Raw genomic sequence first — 18,356 nt, forward strand, 5'->3', positions numbered from 1 at the left:
AACTTTTATAAACAAAATACTTTATTTATCCTTTAACAGGAAGATTTCAAGTTTAAAGTGAATTATTTTCAATCAAAATATTTATTTGAAATTTAATAGTTCTCAACAAATAAATATATTATGCTAATCATCTCGTGATATAAAACATGAATATGTTCGATCCGTTTAAATTTGGAGTTTGGGTCCCACAAAAATATAATTCAAAGTTGACTCATATCCATTTTTTAACATTGCTAACCCCACGTTCACACATACTAGTATTCACAAAAGAAAAACAAAATTATCACGGAACGTAAATTTACATGAGAACTGAACCAAGCAAAGTATGCTCGCACCATTTACATTAAATGAAAATAAAAGGCAATGTTACTAGATTTTAGACATTATGACGACAACCAAAAAATAAAAATAAAAATAAAATAAAATCAACAAGAGAAGAAAGTCAGAAAGTGCTTATTCCAGGAAACAAATCACTGATATGTAAATAAAAAAAAAAAAATCGGATTAAACAATTTTTGTGCTGCCTTTTCATAGAGGGCAACTAGACAATGAGTCACACTTCTCAGAAACATGCGTCCAACACACAGCAGCAACACAAGGCAGCGCAACTGTAAACAAGTTTTCAGGAAATTTCATCAATCACTGGCTCAAAACTGGAAATAGAAAATCACATCTATACTATCGAAATAGTAAATTCAAACTAAGTATTTCTATCTCATCGGTTCTTATTTTATTGCATAAACCTAGCATATTCTTTTTGTTTTTTTATAACTTCCACGGACGAATTGCGCATATTTTCACATCCAGGATTTACATAGTTATATATTATTGTCAAAAAGGAATAGAAATATATACTATCGATTCATTGTCAGAAGAAATATCTATTAATTATGTTAGGTATTTTGATTTCAAAATAGGTCAAATATAAAAATCACATAATTGGAAATATAATATTTTAACTCGATAAAATATCCATCTAAATTACATTATATAATGTACTCCATTGAATTTGTATTGGAACTCATTATTTCTATTTAATTGGTTCTATTTTTTAACTTTCACCAAGCCTATTCTTTTCTTTTTTGTTTTCTTATATGTTTTTATGGACGAATTCTATATATTTTCAAATCTAAGATTTAGATATAATATATTTAACACCGTCAAGAGGGAATTTCTTATAATTAAGTTAGATGTATACATTCCAAAAATGTTAAAAATAAAATTAGAGCTGCCATACATATATGATATTAAGAGTATATAATGTAATGATTATTTGGTGAATCAAACACTATGGTTTAATCCTTAAATATTATAATTACTTTCTAAAAGTACACTCTGATTATTTGAATATTATATCATTTAATTTCTTTTTTCGTAGGAAAATGCTCCTCTGCAAAAAAAAAGGCTGATAGAGGACTTAACACCCTTTCACAACCGTAGGGGCCTATATGAATAAACAATTGGGAGGAAGAAGTGATTTTACCCCCAAATGTGTGTAGGTCAACCCTTCTATCACGTATTTTCTGACAGAGGAGCACGGTCCTTTTTCATAATATCATTGACGAAATTCCAATTAAATGGAAATTTTTTAGAAACAATCAGTGTATTCTTAGTCAAAGTTCAACGTAAGTCCAAGATTCAAATTAAAGGTTGATTTTGAATTATGAATCCTATTTACAAAATAAAAATAAAAAAAATAATTTCTCGAAGTCTGAAATTTTCTTGAAACTTATGAAGAGTTTGGATATTAGGCATGTGTCCGGAATAAAGAAAATTGCTTTGAATGTGAATTATCCTCTTCAAAAATTAAATATTAATAAAATAAAATAATCATTATTTCCACTTGTTATGTTTGGTTTTCCATTTCTGTTTCCGTTTCCATACAGCCTAATAGACATCTGAGATAACTCACCATCCCTTCCAGAAGCCATCACCTCTCGACTGAGTTTCTGCCGGTGCCGGATCAATTGGTGGTTGGCCATGACCATCTTTCATGGGGTAACCGGCCGGCGGTGGTGGAGCCATATATGGAACACCCTGTGGCTCTGCAGTACCTGGCGGAGGATATACTGCGGTAAAAACCCACAAATTCAAACAATCAAAAACCATAATTATAAACCCTTTTTCAAGAAAACATTACTAAAAAAAAAAAAATAGATGCACAGATACCCTGGGGCTGATTCTGGTTGTAGTTACTCATTTTTTCCACAAAAAAAGCTCAGAAAATGACTCGAAATAATGTAAATGTCAAAAATCTGTGAGGAGTTAACTCGGGTGGGTGTGTATATATAGGATGAAGCTGGTTGAGTTGTTGAATAAATTACGTAACAAGGGCGGAGACACCGCGTTGAAGGAAGGGAAGGGAAGGGAAGGCAGGATATGGGAAAATCCAAACGGGGGAGGCTTTAAAGGAAAGCACAACGTAGAGTTCCCACTGCTTTGATTTACATTCAATATTTATTAATTAGAGAATCAAATTCGCGACGCGTAATCTTCTTTCACATGGGTTATTTGGTGTACTCTGTTGACTTTCTCTATTTTAAAGAGAATAAAAAGGAGAATATTTTTCGCTTTTTCAGTTATACATATTGCAATTTACGGTTTTTTTTTTTTTTTTTTTTCCCAATGGGCCGTTACTGATGCATTATAAAGGGAATACAAACTTGATAAATCTCTCTATTTTATGACACGTTACGAAATATTATTTATAATAAATCTCTTTATTTCATAATAATTACAAGAATAAATGCCTATTATATTCGACTATTAACTAGTTTCATATTCAAGTTTTGTCAGTTACATGAAATTTGGTTAATCATCAAATTTGAGTGCTGCTATATATAAATGTTGGTGTCAAAATCGGCCAACAATAAAAGTAATCATGAATCTCTGTCCGGAAAATTTCTGAATAATACTATGTAGTTTTAGTAGAGTTGCAATCCGAATCTAGATAGCGCTGCGCCATTTAATTTCACCTTTCATTCAATCTATCATCTAGCGGTACTTAGATTGGGATTGTAATCCCAAAAGGGCTAAATAGTATTACTCAAGATTTTTATAGACTAATTAAGAAAAAAATGCTTAAGATGGCGCCAGGTTCACCAGTGAAGACACTTTGATGCTCAAATTATATTAGGAATTATAACATAATGTCAATCAGATGACTACATGCATATAGAGTAATTATTACGGTTTGTGCGTTGATAGCGAATCATCATAATTTTATGCATTTTTATATCCTTGTAGGTCCGAATTCATAAATCAAATTATGCATTGATTAAAGAATAATGTTTGTGATAAGTGCATTTTACACACTTATTTATGCTACGAAACATGAATAATTATTGATAAATATGTGAAATATGGCTTAATTCTACATAAATTATGTTTTGCGGGACAGCATCGATGAATATGGCAGAATTGAGAAAAAAATAAGCGAAAAGGGGCCGAAATGAAATAAAACAAAAGTTCGGGGATCAAAGTGCCAATAATTGAAAGATGACCTTGAAGTAGGAATGAAGATGTGAAAGAGTCAATGACCAATTTAGTGAGAACATGGAGTATTGAAAAAAGAAGAAATGAGAAAAGTGGTTAAGAAACTAGAAAACGGATTTGGACGACTAAAATGCAACATTTGGAAGTTTGTCACTACTATGCGGTCACATAGTATGAATTTCCATGTGGTCGAATGGCCTATTGTAGAAACTTTTAAGGCCGATTTCCATTGAACTGTGCTGTATCATTGATTTGTATGTGCTATAGCATAGTTCATTTCCAGCATGAAAAATCAGGTTTCTTCTTTTTATTAAAAATCTTACGAAAACAAATCTTGGGACATCTTTTTTAAAGTCCCATGGTCGTCCATAAGTGGGGATGACAAATTCTAACATATGGACCCATAAACATACTTCCAAAAGTGCATCATAACTGATAAATGCGGGTTTATTGCGCTTATTTAGACCATTAAACTTAGATATTTGCAAGTTTTATTAGTGATTTATTGCTTTATTTTATTATTTTTATTTTGTAGGTGAAAACTCGAGATTAAACGATGAATTGAAGGAATTTATGCAAAAAACCAGCTAAAGATGAAGACAAACGAAGAAGATGACAAAAGACGCCACCAAAAAAAGATTTAAAAAAAAAATCAGCGAGCTAATTGGGCGCCTAGGCGCCCAGCCCGAACAAAAAACAAAAACTGCACCCGGGCCGTTTTTAATTATTTTCAAACTTCCAGGGACCATTGCTGCAATTTTCTTTAGGTTTTAGGTTAAAACATTCAACCAAACACAAGATTTTCATTCTTGAACTTGAGGGGCAGTTGGTTCTTCTTCTTCTTGTTTTCTTTCTTTTTCCGTTTTCCTTTCACCTTTATTTTCTAAGATATTTTGAGAAAGATTGGAACATGGAGATGGTGCATTAGCTTGGAGAATATGACCCATTGATATTGAAAGATTTTCAACCATTTCTCTCTTTATCAATAAATTTTTCTTTTCACTTTTTCCATCAATGTTTTGTAAGAAATTGTTAGTTATTTGTGGATATTTTATGGGTAACTAATTATATTTTGTGATTGGGGATTATTTCAAATTCGAGTTATGATTTTCAATTAATTTGTGCTTTATAATCCTCTTGATTAATGTGTTTAATCCATTGTGTTAAATGTTTATTTTGTTCTTTTTGATTGTTTAGGTGTACAACTAAATGGTTAAGTTGTTTCGATAATGCTATTTTGGAATTAGTAGTATTTAATAGCTATTAATTCTAAAACTTAGTAGCAATTACATTTCGATAGATTATGTATAAATTTCAATTGAATGTATGTGGATTAACACTTAAGTTTGTAAACCTAGCTTGCGAGTTTACCCTTAATTCATTTCATCTCTTTTGTCGTAATGCGTTTGTTAAATTAAATTTAGAGAGCTTGTTCTAAATTGTTTAATGAATAGGGTTGAGTAAAGAGCTTATTTTATTCGACTAACATGTAAGAAGAGATTGAAGTAATTGAGTTTGTAATTATTCTCGAATTGTTGTTAATCTTGAGAACGAAAATCTATTGTTGTAATTGACATGAAAATCATTCTTGTGGTGACAAAATATCCCCCAATCACATTTTCTCGCATTGAATCAAGAATCACTTTGTTTATTTCAGATTTCAAGTCTTTTCTAATTTAAATTTATCGATTTCCTTAGTTCAACAAACCAAACCTCCCATTTAATTTATTTCGTCTATTATTATTAATTTTACTTTTTATTGCGCAATTGACATAATTGAATCAATCCTCTGCGGGAAATGACCCTTACTTGCCATATTACTATTTAAAATGACACATTTAAGTTAAGTAAGGAAAATTAATTAGAACGTGATATGCAACATATCAATTTTGGCGCCATGTCGCCGGGGATTATTCTATCAATTTGTTAATTGTAATATTTTTCTTTTTGTTGTTTTTCTATTTATTTTTGTTATTTTCTTTGTCATTTAGGTTGTAAATGAGCAAAAAACCTATAACACACTACAATCTAAGATCAAGAAAAGAGACCGACACATTGGAAAGTGGAGAAGACATTTCTCCGACTAGACATCTAAGGCGATTGAGCATTGAATCCTCAAGTGACTCCGAACACATAGAGCCCAAAATGGCATATGCAAATCAGACCTTAAGGGAACTTGCAGCTCCAACTTTTGTTCAACAACCTCTATGCATTCAATATCCTCAAGTGGAGGTAGGATTTGAACTAAAGTCCGAGATGATTCATCTACTTCCCACATTTCATGGATTCCCTGGAGAGGATCCAAATAAGCATTTGAAGGAGTTTCATGTGGTTTGCTCAAGCATGAAACATGTGGGTATATCAAAAGAGCAAGTGAAATTACGGGCATTCCCCTTCTCTCTTGCAGACACTGCTAAGGAATGACTCTATTATTTGCCGGCCTTATTACCACGTGGAATGAAATGTAAAAGCTCTTTTGGAGAGGTATTTCCCAGCTTCAAAGGCTACTAACATCAGGAAAGAAATCTGTAGCATTCGACAATCTCAAGGGAAAAATCTCTATGAGTATTAGGAGAGATTCAAATGGCTATGTGCTAGTTGCCCAAACCACCAAATCAGTGAGCAATTACTTCTACAATACTTTTATGAAGGATTACTCCCGATGGAGAGGAGTATGATCGATGCGGCTAGTGGAGGAGCTCTAATGGATAAAACACCGGCAGTTGCTAGGGATTTGATAGCCAACATGGCTGTAAACTCACAACAGTTTGGTAGTAGAGAAGTGGCACCGGTTAAACAAGCGAGGTAGGAGCAACCTCTCAAATTGAACAACAGTTAGCCGGTCTTACATCGCTTGTGCAACAAATGGCACTTGGGACAATGCAACAAGAAAAAGTGTGTGGGATTTGTTCTATTGTGGGACATCCTACTGAGGCATGCCCGACACTACAAGAAAAAGCCTCATAGCAAGGGAATGCCATTAGGGGATTTCCAATGCAACAGAGACAGAGATATGATCTATATGCTAACACATATAATCCTGGATTTAGAGATCATCCTAATCTCAGTTATGGAGGAAATCATTTCATAGCTCCACAATCACAATTTAATCATCCCCCCGGGTTCAATCAACAAAGGCAACCACAACACCCTCAACCTCATCAACAAACTCCGCCTCAAAGTTTAGAGATATCTCTTGAGGATATGGTTAAGTCCTTGGCTTCTAGTACAATATAATTTCAACAAGAGACAAAGACCTCAATTAAGAATTTTGAAACACAAGTGAGCCAATTGGCCAACACGGTAGGTAAATTAGAGGCTCAAGGATCGGGAAAACTTCCTTCTTAAGCAATCAACCCGAGAGAAAACGCTAGTGCCATGATACTAAGAAGTGGAAAGAATTTGGAAGACACACCAAGAAAAATGAAAGATCAAGTTGAGGAGTTAACACAAGAGAAGAACTTAGCAAGTGAAAAAGATGAAGCTACAACTCCAACTGTGGGATTTAAGGTAGAACATAAAAGTTTTATTCCTACGTATGTTCCCTCTCCTCCATTTCCTGACAGGTTTGCAAAGTCCAAAAGGTAGAACATGAGAAGGAAATTTTGGAAACTTTTCACAAAGTTCAAGTGAACATACCACTTTTGGATGCAATTTATCAAGTGCCTCATTATGCAAAGTTCCTCAAGGATTTGTGCACTAACAAGCATATATTGAAAGGTAATGAAGTGGTAAGTGTAAGGGAAAATGTCTCAGTGGTCTTGCAAAAGAAACTTCCACCAAAATGTAAGGACCCTGGAAGTTTTACCATCCCTTGCATTATTGGTAACACTAGGTTTGAAAAGGCAATGCTAGATTTAGGAGCATCTATTAATGTCATGCCATATTCTATTTATACTTCCTTAAATGTAGGATCACGTAAAGAAACCGGTGTTATTATTCAACTTGCTAATAGATCTAATGCATTTCTAAAGGGTGTGTTGGAGGATGTTTTGGTGCAGGTAAATCAGTTGATTTTTTCAACAGATTTCTACGTTCTTGACATGCAAGATGAACCAACATCTTTGTTGCCACCGTTGCTCTTGGAAAGACCATTTATGAGGGTTGGACGTACAAATATAGATGTGCATGATAGTACATTGACAATGGAGTTTGATGGTGAGATTATTTGCTTTAACATCTTTGAAGCAATGATGTATCCTAGTGATGTTCATGCTTGTTTTTCAATTGATATAATAGGTTCATTAGTACAAAAAGTTTTTGAATTATCAAATGAAGATGCATTGTATACCACTTTGATAAAAAGCATTGATGCTAACAATCTCATTGGGTTGAGCAAGAATTACAAGTGTGCAAGGGTGTGGTTGAAATCGTGGCATCACTTGAATCACTACCAAGTATTTCACTAAGGTATGATCTCTCCTATATTACTCTTCCGATATCTAAAGAGAAACTTTTACCTTCGGTGATGTAGGCCCTCACTTTGAAACTCAAACCTCTTCCTGAGCATTTGAAGTATGTATATTTGGGAGAGAGGGAAACACTACCAGTGATCATTGCAAAGAATCTCACAACACTTCAAGAAGATAGGCTTATTCGTGTGCTCAAGGAACACAAAATAGCTATTGGTTGGACAATAGCCGATATCAAAGGGATAAGCCCTTCTATGTGCATGCACCGGATATTGCTCGAAGACGGAGCAAAGCCATCAAGAGAAGCACAACATCGCTTGAATCCTCCCATGATGGAGGTTGTGAAGAAAGAAATTTTGAAATTGCTAGACGTTGGTGTCATCTTTCCCATTTCCGACAGCATGTGGGTAAGCTCAGTCCAAGTTGTTCCAAAGAAGTCTGGAATCGTAATGGTGATGAATGAAGAGAATGAGCTTGTACCAACTCGGGTCCAAACGGGTTGGAGGGTTTGTATTGATTATAGAAAACTTATTTGTGCAACCCGAAAATATCACTTTCCCTTACCCTTTATTGATCAAATGTTGGAAAGATTAGCAGGCCATTCTCATTATTGTTTTCTTGATGGTTATTCAAGTTATAACCAAATTGTGATTGCTCCGGAGGATCAAGAGAAAACAACATTCACTTGCCCATTTGGCACTTTTGCTCACAGACACATGCCCTTCGGCCTCTGCAATGCTCCCGCAACCCTTCAAAGATGCATGATAAGTATATTCTCCAATTATATTGAAAGCATCATTAAGGTCTTTAAGGATGATTTTAGTGTTTATGGTAATACCTTTGATAGTTGCCTGCAAAATCTCACACTTGTGCTTAAGAGATGTATGGATGCTAACCTAGTACTTAATTGGGAAAAATGTCATTTTATGGTTGATCAAGGCATAGTGTTAGGCCATGTCATTTCTTCCAAGGGAATAGAAGTTGATAAATCTAAAATTGATCTAATTCGTTCTTTACTTCCTCCAACAAGTGTGAGGGAGATTCGTTCTTTTCTTGGACATGCAGGATTTTATCGAAGGTTTATCAAGGATTTTTTCAAATGTGCAAGACCACTATGCAGTCTGTTGTAAAAGGAGGTGCCATTTCACTTTGATGAAAATTGTAAAAAGGCATTCGAAAGCTTGAAGGAACTTTTGACATCGGCACCCATCATTCAACCACCAGATTGGAACAAGCCATTTGAGTTGATATGTGATGCAAGTGACTTTGCATTGGTACTACTGAAAAAGAGCTTTTAGTAGTTATTTTTACCTTAGAGAAATTTCGTTCATATCTTATTGGGACTAAAGTAATTGTCTTTTCTGATCATGCAGCTCTTAGGTACTTGTTTGCCAAGAAAGAGGCAAAACCAAGGCTCATTAGATGGATACTCCTCTTACAAGAGTTCGACAATGAGATTAAAGACAAAAAGGGGAGTGAAAATTCTGTGGCTGACCACCTTAGTCGCCTTATCCATGAGAAAGAAACTCTCCCATTGCAAGAAAGCTTCCCCGATGAACAATTACTTCTCGTCATGGACACATCTCCTTGATTTGCAGATATAGTGAACTATTTAGTCACTAAGAAAATTTCAAGTGACTTGACCACTGCTCAAAGGGAAAAACTCAAGGCGATGGCCAAGTATTTGTGTGGGACGAGCCATACTTGTGGAAACATTGTTTGGATCAATTGATAAGAAGGTGCGTGCATGAGTTGTCACTATTATACATGTGGTGGACATTTTGGAGAAAAGAGGACTGCTCTCAAGGTGCTTGAAAGTGGATTATATTGGCCCACCCTATTCAAAGATGCATTCCTCTTTTGTGATCGATGTCAAAGGGTAGGTACGTTGGGAGCCCGAAATCAAATGCCACAAACACCCATACTTTTTGTTGAAATTTTTGATGTTTGGGGTATTGATTTCATGGGGCCTTTCCCTTTATCTTATCATAACCTTTACATCATTCTTTCCGTTGATTATGTGTCAAAATGGGTGGAAGCAAGGGCCACTCGAACTAATGATTCTAAAGTGGTTGTAGATTTTGTTAAATCCAACATTTTTGCAAGGTTTGGAACATCAAGAGCTATTATTAGTGATGGAGGACTACATTTTTGAAGCCGTTCCTTTTGGGCTCTATTGAAAAGATACAACAGCACCCATAAAGTGGCTACACCTTACCATCTACAAACTAGTGGGCAAGTCGAAGTGTCTAACTGAGGGGTCAAATCCATTCTCAAAAAAATTATGATCCCAATAGAAAGGATTGGAGTCTTCGCCTCAATGATGCACTCTAGGCTTATAGGACGACATACAAAACACCGATTGGCATGTCCCCTTATTGGTTAGTTTATGGTAAGCTTTGTCATCTCCCAGTTGAACTCGAACACAAGGCATTTTGGACAGTCAAGCAATGCAACATGAACCTAGGTGCAGAATGATCAAAGAAAGTTTCAACTCAATGAACTTGAGGAAATTTGAAATGACGCCTATGAAAGTTCAAGAATTTACAAGGATAAAACTAAGGTGTACCATGATAAAATGATTTCAAGAAAGGCTTTTGTTGTTGGACAAAAAGTTCTTCTTTTCCGCTCGTGCCTCAAGTTATTTCTAGGTAAATTACATTCTCGATGGATTGGCCCTTTTGTTGTTACTAATGACTTTCATCATGGTGCAGTAGAAATCAAAAGCCTTCAGACTAAGAAAGAGTTTAAGGTGAATGGGCATCGATTAAAGTCCTATTTTGAACCCTTCGTACGACAAAACATGGAGGATATGGGATTGGAGGATCCAATCGAAGAAGCATGAAAGAAGGCACTTATTTTTGTTTTTGTGAATTTTTGTCGCCAATGGTCCCCAACTATCACCGTCAACACCACTAGGGGAGTATTTGAACCTCTTACACTTTCTATTTCTTTTTGCTTTTACATTGAGGACAATGTGCAATTTAAGTTTGGGGGTAAGGTAATATGTGATAATTTTTTTGTGAAATTTTGTGGTTTGTGATAATTTTGTTCTCACTAAAAACTTAAAAATTCGGGTTAAACACTTGTTTTTATGCTTGTTTGTGTTGTTTGATAGTTTTGCCAATTGCATTTTGAGTATTGCATTGCATTGATTTATGAATTGGGAACATGAATGCTAAGTGTTGTTTATTTTTATCCACTTATTCCATGATTGACTCTTTATTGAGCACTTGGGTCATGAGATTCATCACATGCACTTGTTGGTTGCACTTGTAGGTTGTTAACGAACTTAAATGACCATGCTATTAGAAATTCTTCAATTACTCAACCAAAGAAAGGATAAGTTTGGGGGTGGTTGAACAGGTGAAAGAAATTATTTAGAATTGTATTAATTCTCGACTCAGTGATTGATTTTGTGGAATGTTCTTAGACTTCAAATGAAAGTTAGATGTTGTTTTCCATCTATTGATTTTTCCAAAAAAAAAAAATTGTACGAAAAACTTTCCTACCCTAAGAATAATCTGGCCCTATGTATCACCAATGTGTAGGAGACGATCTATGAATGAAGAAGGCTATCCTTAGGGGCCAGAGGGAGAACTACCTACATTGGAAAAATGAAGAAAAATAAGAGGGATGCTATAAGCATATAGGGATGATTTTGTTGAAAAATTGATGGATTGTGAGTAATTTGCCTAACATGAGTTGTGGTCTAAGCACTCAAAATTTTTGGTGAATTAATACATGACTAGATGATCTTTCTTTTTTTTTTTTGTTCAAACCAACCAAATTTGAGACGGAAAGATTGAGTGGTTTGAGGGCAACCTTAAGGTTTTGATACCTTGGGTTAGAGTGAAAATATCAAGTTTGGGGGCGTGTGCATCCCACAAGTGAGAAAGGAAAGTTTGACCATTGAGGGTTGGGAAAATCACCAACTTGTGCATTGCGATGAATTGGAATGACCACACACACACACACACACGAGTCAAGCATGGTGTAAGTTTAAAAGTGTTTGTTGTAGCATTTTTGTAAACATTTCATAAGTTATTTGCATAATGTAAGAATTGTAGTAAAGTGGCAAAATATCGAACAATTGGAGTGTTTGTTATTATTATAGTATTATCGTTTGGTTTTAATGTGTGTGTTTGTATGCCTGTTTATATTACTTTGTTCGAGGACTAACAAAGATTTAAATTTGGAGGTGTGATAAATGCGGGTTATTGCGCTTATTTGGACCATTAAACTTAGATATTCGCGAGTTTTATTAGCGATTTATTACTTAATTTTCTTATTTTTATTTTGCAGGTGAAAACTCGAGATTAAACGATGAATTGAAGGAATTTATGTGAGAAACGAGTTAAAGATGAAGGCAAACGAAGAAGACGGCCAAAGGCGCTGCCGAAAGAAGATTAAAAAAAAAAATTCATCGAGCGGCGCCCAGCCTGACCAAAAAAAGAATTTGTGGCGCCCAGGCGCTCATGTTCCAGCGCCTAGGCGCCACCCGGGCCGTTTTTAATTATTTTCAAAGTTCCAGGGACCAATGCTACAATTTTCTTTAGGTTTTAGGTTAAAACATTCAACCAAACACAAAATTTCCATTCTTGAACTTGAGGGACAGCTGGTTCTTCTTCTTCTTCTTCTTCTTTCTTTTTCATTTCACCTTTATTTTCTAAGATATTTTGGGGAAGATTGGAACATAAAGATAGTGCATTAGCTTGGAGAAGATAATCTATTGATATTGAAAGATTTTCAACCATTTCTCTCTTTATCAATAAGTTTTTCTTTTCACTTTTTTCATCAATGTTTTATAAGAAATTGTTAGTTATTTGTGGATATTTCATGGATAAATAATTATATTTTGTGATTGGGGATTATTTCAAACCCGAGTTATGATTTTCAATTAATTTGTGCTTTATAATTCTCTTGATTAATGTGTTTAATCCATTGTGTAAATGTTTATTTTGTTCTTTTTGATTGCTTAGGTGTACAACTAAATGGTTAAGTTGTTTCGATAATGCTATTTTGGAATTAGTAGTACGTAATAACTATTGATTCTAAAACCTAGTAACAATTACATTTCGATAGATTATGAATAAATTTCAATTGAATGTATGTGGATTAACACTTAAGTTTGTAAACCGAGCTTGTGAGTTTACCCTTAATTCAATTCATCTCTTTTGTCGTAATGCGTTTGTTAAATTAAATCTATAGAGCTTATTCTAGGTTGTTTATTGAGTAAGGTTGAGTGAAGAGCTTGTTTTATTCGACTAACATGTAAGAAGAGATTGAGGTAATTGAGCTTGTAATTATTCTTGAATTGTTGTTAATCTTGAGAACGAAAATCTATTGTTGTAATGGACGTGAAAATCATTCTCGTGATGACAAAATATCCCCCAATCACATTTTCTCGCATTGAATCAAGAACCACTTTGTTTATTTCAGATTTCAAGTCTTTTCTAGTTTAAATTTATCGCTTTCCTTAGTTCAACAAACCAAACCTCCCATTTAATATATTTCGTCTATTATTATTAATTTTACTTTTTAGTGCGCAATTGATATAATTGAATCAATTCTCTGCGGGAAATGACTCTTACTTGCTATATTACTATTTAAAACGACATATTTAAGTTAAGTAAGAAAAATTAATTGGAACGTGATATACAACGTATCAATAACAACACGTATATACTTACTATTGCGTGGAAAAATAAAGGCAATCAAAGAAATTGGCTTGCTTGGTTTCCACTCTAAAGTTTTCTTGAACAACGTGAGTACTAAAAAATTTTGTAATGTGAAATATGCTTGTGTGTAAGATGGGTTATTAGAGAGAAGAGAAAAAGTGACGTGTGAATTTCTTGAAAATCATAAACATATTTATAGTATGCTGATGACGCATGGATAAATCTCATAATTTTTTTAAATAAATTTAAATACTTAAAGATAATCTTAATATCCAACAAAATTTGTGATAATGTTGAATAATCATAATATCCAACATAATTTGAATAATTAAAAATAGTCATAATATCTAATAGAATTTATGATAATATTGAATATTTAAAAATAACCATAATATCTAAAATTTGGATAATGTTGAATACTTAAAAATAATCGTAATATCTAACACAGTCTGTAATAATGCTGAATATTTAAAAATAATCATAATATCTAATCGAATTTATTTATTTAAACTTATCAAAATATCTCAGAAATTCTATCACTTTGAGATTCAAATATTTGTGCTTTAATTCCTAAAATGTTATACATTAACCAATTAGGTCCCTAGACTATACCCTCTACGTGATAAGGCCCTAAATTTTAATTTAATGACTAATTTTAAGGTATGAGGCATCACACAAATTGTTGAATCGAAGAAAAAACAAATGGTTAATGATACTGTGAATGATGGACAAAGAGGTGAGAAAGCACCTTGGGTGAACCTTTTCAAGGATAATAAAAAATTTGTTGATGTTGTCAAGTTGCAAGCATTTGAAAATCTATCGGAAAAAGTGGTTCTATGTGAAATGGATGCTTAAAATGTAGAGACAGCTTGAGAACTGGGGCTCGTTGGGTACTTTGTCGATAGATTCCTAGGGAAAGCCGCCTTACTTCAATTGTGTGATTCTTGGAAGGTTCAGTATAAATATTTTGTTCACTCTAGTGGATGGTTGGTCTTTAAATTTGAGATGGAGTTACATGGAGGTCCATTTTGTCTTTGGAAGACCATTTATACTTAAAGTCATGCCGCGGTATTTTGAGTTTGATGAAAAAGAAGTGAGCACTATGCCGATTTGGATCAACATACCAGGTCTGCCTTTGGAGTTTTGGAACACACATGTTTTGGGTTAAATTGTATCAATGGTGGGTAAGCCTATCTCTACTGATAACATTACTACCACTAGAGGAAGACTATCCTATGCTAGAGCTCTTGTTGAAGTTGATGCAGCTATAGACCTTGTGAGGGTAGTTAACATAAGGCTTCCTAGTGGAAAATTAAGGGCGCAAGAAATCCTCTTTGAGCACGAACTTAAATTTTGCAGAACATGTAAGATGTTTGGGCACATGACAACTTCATGCTCCTTGAATGCCCAAGCTAGAAAACAGAATCAGGTTGTTAAGGCCAATCCCCAAAAAAAAAAAATCAAGTTGATAAAAATGGGCAGATTGCAAGTGACAGTGCGTCTCAGATTGGACAGATTGTTGGGACCAGCATGCTTCAGGTTGATGTGGGTGATCTTGCTGGTCGGCAGTGTGATAATCGACCACAAGAAAAGTGGGCTAACAAGGGTACAAATCAGCATAGTCACCAAGCAGATTATAATGAAATCCCATTTATTGAGGTGATCAATAAGAAAAAAGGAATGCACCATGGACACATTCAAGGCAGGATTACTCTTGCCCCGGAGATGGAAAAGGATGGAAATCAAGTGGCTAAAATGGGAGACGATTGTTCATTAATTTTGTAGGACACAACTACTAAGGCTACTAGCAATAGTAAACTAAAAGGAAAGCTTGAGGAGTAAAGAAAGACTATAGCTATAAAAGACATGAAGAAGGGTATATCTCCTTGCTTCATCATCATGAAGATTGGAGCTTGGAACATTAGGGGCTTGAACTGTCCCCTTAAACAAAATGGGGTTCGTCACTTCATGAAGCAACATGATATAGATGTTATGGGTATTTTGGAGACGAAACTTGGGGAACTAAAGTTGAACCGAGTTATGCGGAATAAATTTGACAGATTGATGCAAGTGAACAATTTTCTCACTCACAAAGCCGGGTGGATATTGATTTTGTGGAATCCTTCCAAAGTCAAATTGGAAGTGTTGGAGACTACATCACACAAGTCATCCATTGTACTGCTACTTGTAAGGTAACTTCCTATACCTTTCGTGCTAGTTTTGTTTATGCTTTCCATACAATTGTTAGCCGGAGGCCACTTTGGTGTAACATTATGGATTTTAGCACTAATGTTTCATTGCCTTGGATGATTCTTGGAGATTTTAACAACGTACTTAAATTTGATGAGAAGAGTAATGGAGCGGAGGTTACCCCTTATGAAATTAAGGACTTTGCTAATTGTTGCCAACATGTTGGTCTTACGGATATGAGGTTTGTTGGTTGTCTTTTCACATGGAGTAATAACTCAGTTTGGAGTAAAATTGATAGAGCTATGGTGAATGATGTTTGGGGACAAAAGGGTATCTATGGCCTAGGGGAATTTTTGCCTTTGGGATGACTTTCCGGCCATTCTCCGTGCGTTGTATCTATTTTTAAAAGAGGAAAGAGCACAAGGAAGCCGTTTAAATTTTTTAACATGTGGACAAATCATGAGGATTTCCATGGACTTGTACAAGCATGCTAGAATTTTGATGTCGTGGGAACCAAACAATTTGTACTTTTCAAGAAGTTGCATAACTTGAAAGGAGCATTGAAAGAGCTCAATGCTAAACACTTTGGACACATTTCTATTAGAGCAAATGATGCTAAAAGAGAGTTGAAGGCTGCCCAACTTAGGCTGTATGATCAGCCTACTAATGTGCATTATCAACTCACGGTGGCACAATTGAGAAAGAATGCCATGGGGTTACGTGAAGCGGAAAGGAGCTTTTACTATCAACAAGCAAAGTGTGTTTTTCTTAAGGAAAGTGATAAGTGTACGGAATTTTTTCATTCCTTGGTGAAGAGGAACATAGGGTGGAATTTTATTGCTACCATAATTAAGGAGGATGGGACATACACCACTTCTGAAAATCAGGTTACTCAGGAATTTATCCTATTTTACCACAATTTGCTTGGTACAAGCTGCCCCGCTCATCCCGTTGAGCTAGACATTTTGAGGAATGGGCCTTTGGTTTCGTTGGAACAAGGTAACTCACTTACTCGGGACATTTCTAGCCAAGAAATCAAGGAAGCACTCTTTGGTGTTGGAGATGATAAATCTCCCAGGCCGGATGGGCACACATCTTGTTTTTTCAAGAAATCTTGGGGGATTGTTGGTGATGATGTTGATGAGGCTATCAAAGAATTCTTCTCATCTAGATCGCTCCTCAAACAAATCAATCACACGATCATTACTTTGGTGCCGAAGTCTAATCATACATCGAATGTCGAGGATTATAGACCTATCTCTTGTTGCAATGAAATCTACAATGTGATCTCTAAGATCCTTGTATCTAGGTGGAGGCCTATTTTGGAGACCATTGTTGATCCAGCACAAGCCGCTTTTATTGAAGGTAGGAGTATGGTGGAGGATATCCATCTTGCCCAAGAACTTATGTAACGCCTCGACCTCTAGTGGACCGAAACGCTACTTACTTTACTTAGCTTAACCGGTGGTTTAGTAACAAGTGTATACGTTTTAGCGGAAGCTTACATCTTCGGATAATAATTTAAATAACAATACTTCAAATAATTTAAACAAAAACATTGAATCATTTTTCAAAACAAACAAATGTAATTTATTTGATGAAAGCATAACTTGTTCTCGCATTCTGCGTTATTCAAAACTTTAAAGAAATAACATTGGAAAACATTTCACAAAAATAAATCCAAATCACTTATTCACCGGATTTCCATGGGCTCATTGCATCACTCTCCATCTTCTCCTCCATTCATGCCCAAGGTAGAATTCCTTCAATTTGTAGAGATGGGATCAAACTCGTGAGTTGAAAAACTCAATAGGTGTCATAGGTGCATTCGTGATCAAGCTATACATTTCAAAACATTAACTTTTCATACATGTCGTACCCGGAGGCACCATTTGACATGAAGGGGTATGCCGTACCCAATGGCACCATTTGACATACAAACATTTTCTTCAACATAGAGGGGTATGCCGTACCAGAGTACCATTTGACATACAACCATTAACATAGAGGAATATGTCCTACCGGAGCACCATTTGACATACAATTATTAACATGAATCGAAACTTATAACTTAACATGATTAAACATATTGCACCTCTACCTATCTTGATTGATGCTTTTGAAACTTTGAAAACTTGAATTGAAAACTTCGATGAAACTTGGATGTTGAAAGAAATGCACTCCTTGGATGTTTGAAAACCATTGAAAATTGATGCTTGAAAACACTTCTTAAATTTCTAGGAAAAATAGTTTTCCTCCCTCTCTTTCTCTCTCTTGGAAAATCTTTCTTTAGTATGTAAAAACTCTTACTTTTGGTGATAAAAAATGAGTGAAATGAGGTCTCTATTTATAGGTAAATATTTAATAACTTAAAGCAAACGAAGGATCAAATTTCATTTAAGAGAGAAAACATGAGTGCCACTTAAGTTTGAGGTTAAAACGTGGGTGGCCCTTTGAGAAAATAATTGATGAAAATAAATATTTAAATTATAGAGAAAAACGAGAATTTTCATTTTAGGCAGTTTCGGTCGACCGGTTGTAGTCCGGTTAACACTGCACAGTTTTCAGTGTTTCTATC

At 34.9% G+C, this 18,356-nt stretch overlaps 2 protein-coding genes across 2 annotated transcripts; one reads left to right on the forward strand and one right to left on the reverse strand.

Annotated features, from left to right (window-relative positions):
• Nucleotides 1–258: 258 nt before the first annotated feature.
• LOC111412436 (cysteine-rich and transmembrane domain-containing protein WIH1-like) lies at nucleotides 259–2,389 on the reverse strand. The gene is made up of 3 exons (XM_023043365.1): nucleotides 2,170–2,389; nucleotides 1,913–2,069; nucleotides 259–608 (listed from the first exon to the last, which is right to left on the reverse strand). Exons 1-3 carry the CDS (start codon nucleotides 2,198–2,200, stop codon nucleotides 563–565), a joined length of 234 nt encoding a protein of 77 aa, XP_022899133.1. The 5' UTR covers nucleotides 2,201–2,389; the 3' UTR covers nucleotides 259–562.
• Nucleotides 2,390–9,654: 7,265 nt separating this feature from the next.
• Nucleotides 9,655–10,062, forward strand: LOC111412742. Its single transcript, XM_023043662.1, has one exon. It carries the CDS (start codon nucleotides 9,655–9,657, stop codon nucleotides 10,060–10,062), a length of 408 nt encoding a protein of 135 aa, XP_022899430.1.
• The last annotated feature ends 8,294 nt before the right edge of the window (nucleotides 10,063–18,356 follow it).

This window comes from Olea europaea, chromosome 16 (assembly GCF_002742605.1).
Source record: "Olea europaea var. sylvestris chromosome 16, O_europaea_v1, whole genome shotgun sequence".
Classification (NCBI taxonomy): domain Eukaryota; kingdom Viridiplantae; phylum Streptophyta; class Magnoliopsida; order Lamiales; family Oleaceae; genus Olea; species Olea europaea.

What these genes read in the sequence shown, in the direction of transcription:
- LOC111412436 (XM_023043365.1), bottom strand. Translation starts at nt 2,200, where the DNA reads ATGAGTAACTACAACCAGAATCAGCCCCAGG. An exon ending in CAACCAGAATCAGCCCCAGG is followed by an intron (nt 2,070 to 2,169) that starts GTATCTGTGCAT and finishes TTTTTACCGCAG; the next exon opens with TATATCCTCCGCCAGGTACT. An exon ending in GATGGCTTCTGGAAGGGATG is followed by an intron (nt 609 to 1,912) that starts GTGAGTTATCTC and finishes ACTTGTTTACAG; the next exon opens with TTGCGCTGCCTTGTGTTGCT.
- LOC111412742 (XM_023043662.1), top strand. Translation starts at nt 9,655, where the DNA reads ATGAGTTGTCACTATTATACATGTGGTGGACATTTTGGAGAAAAGAGG.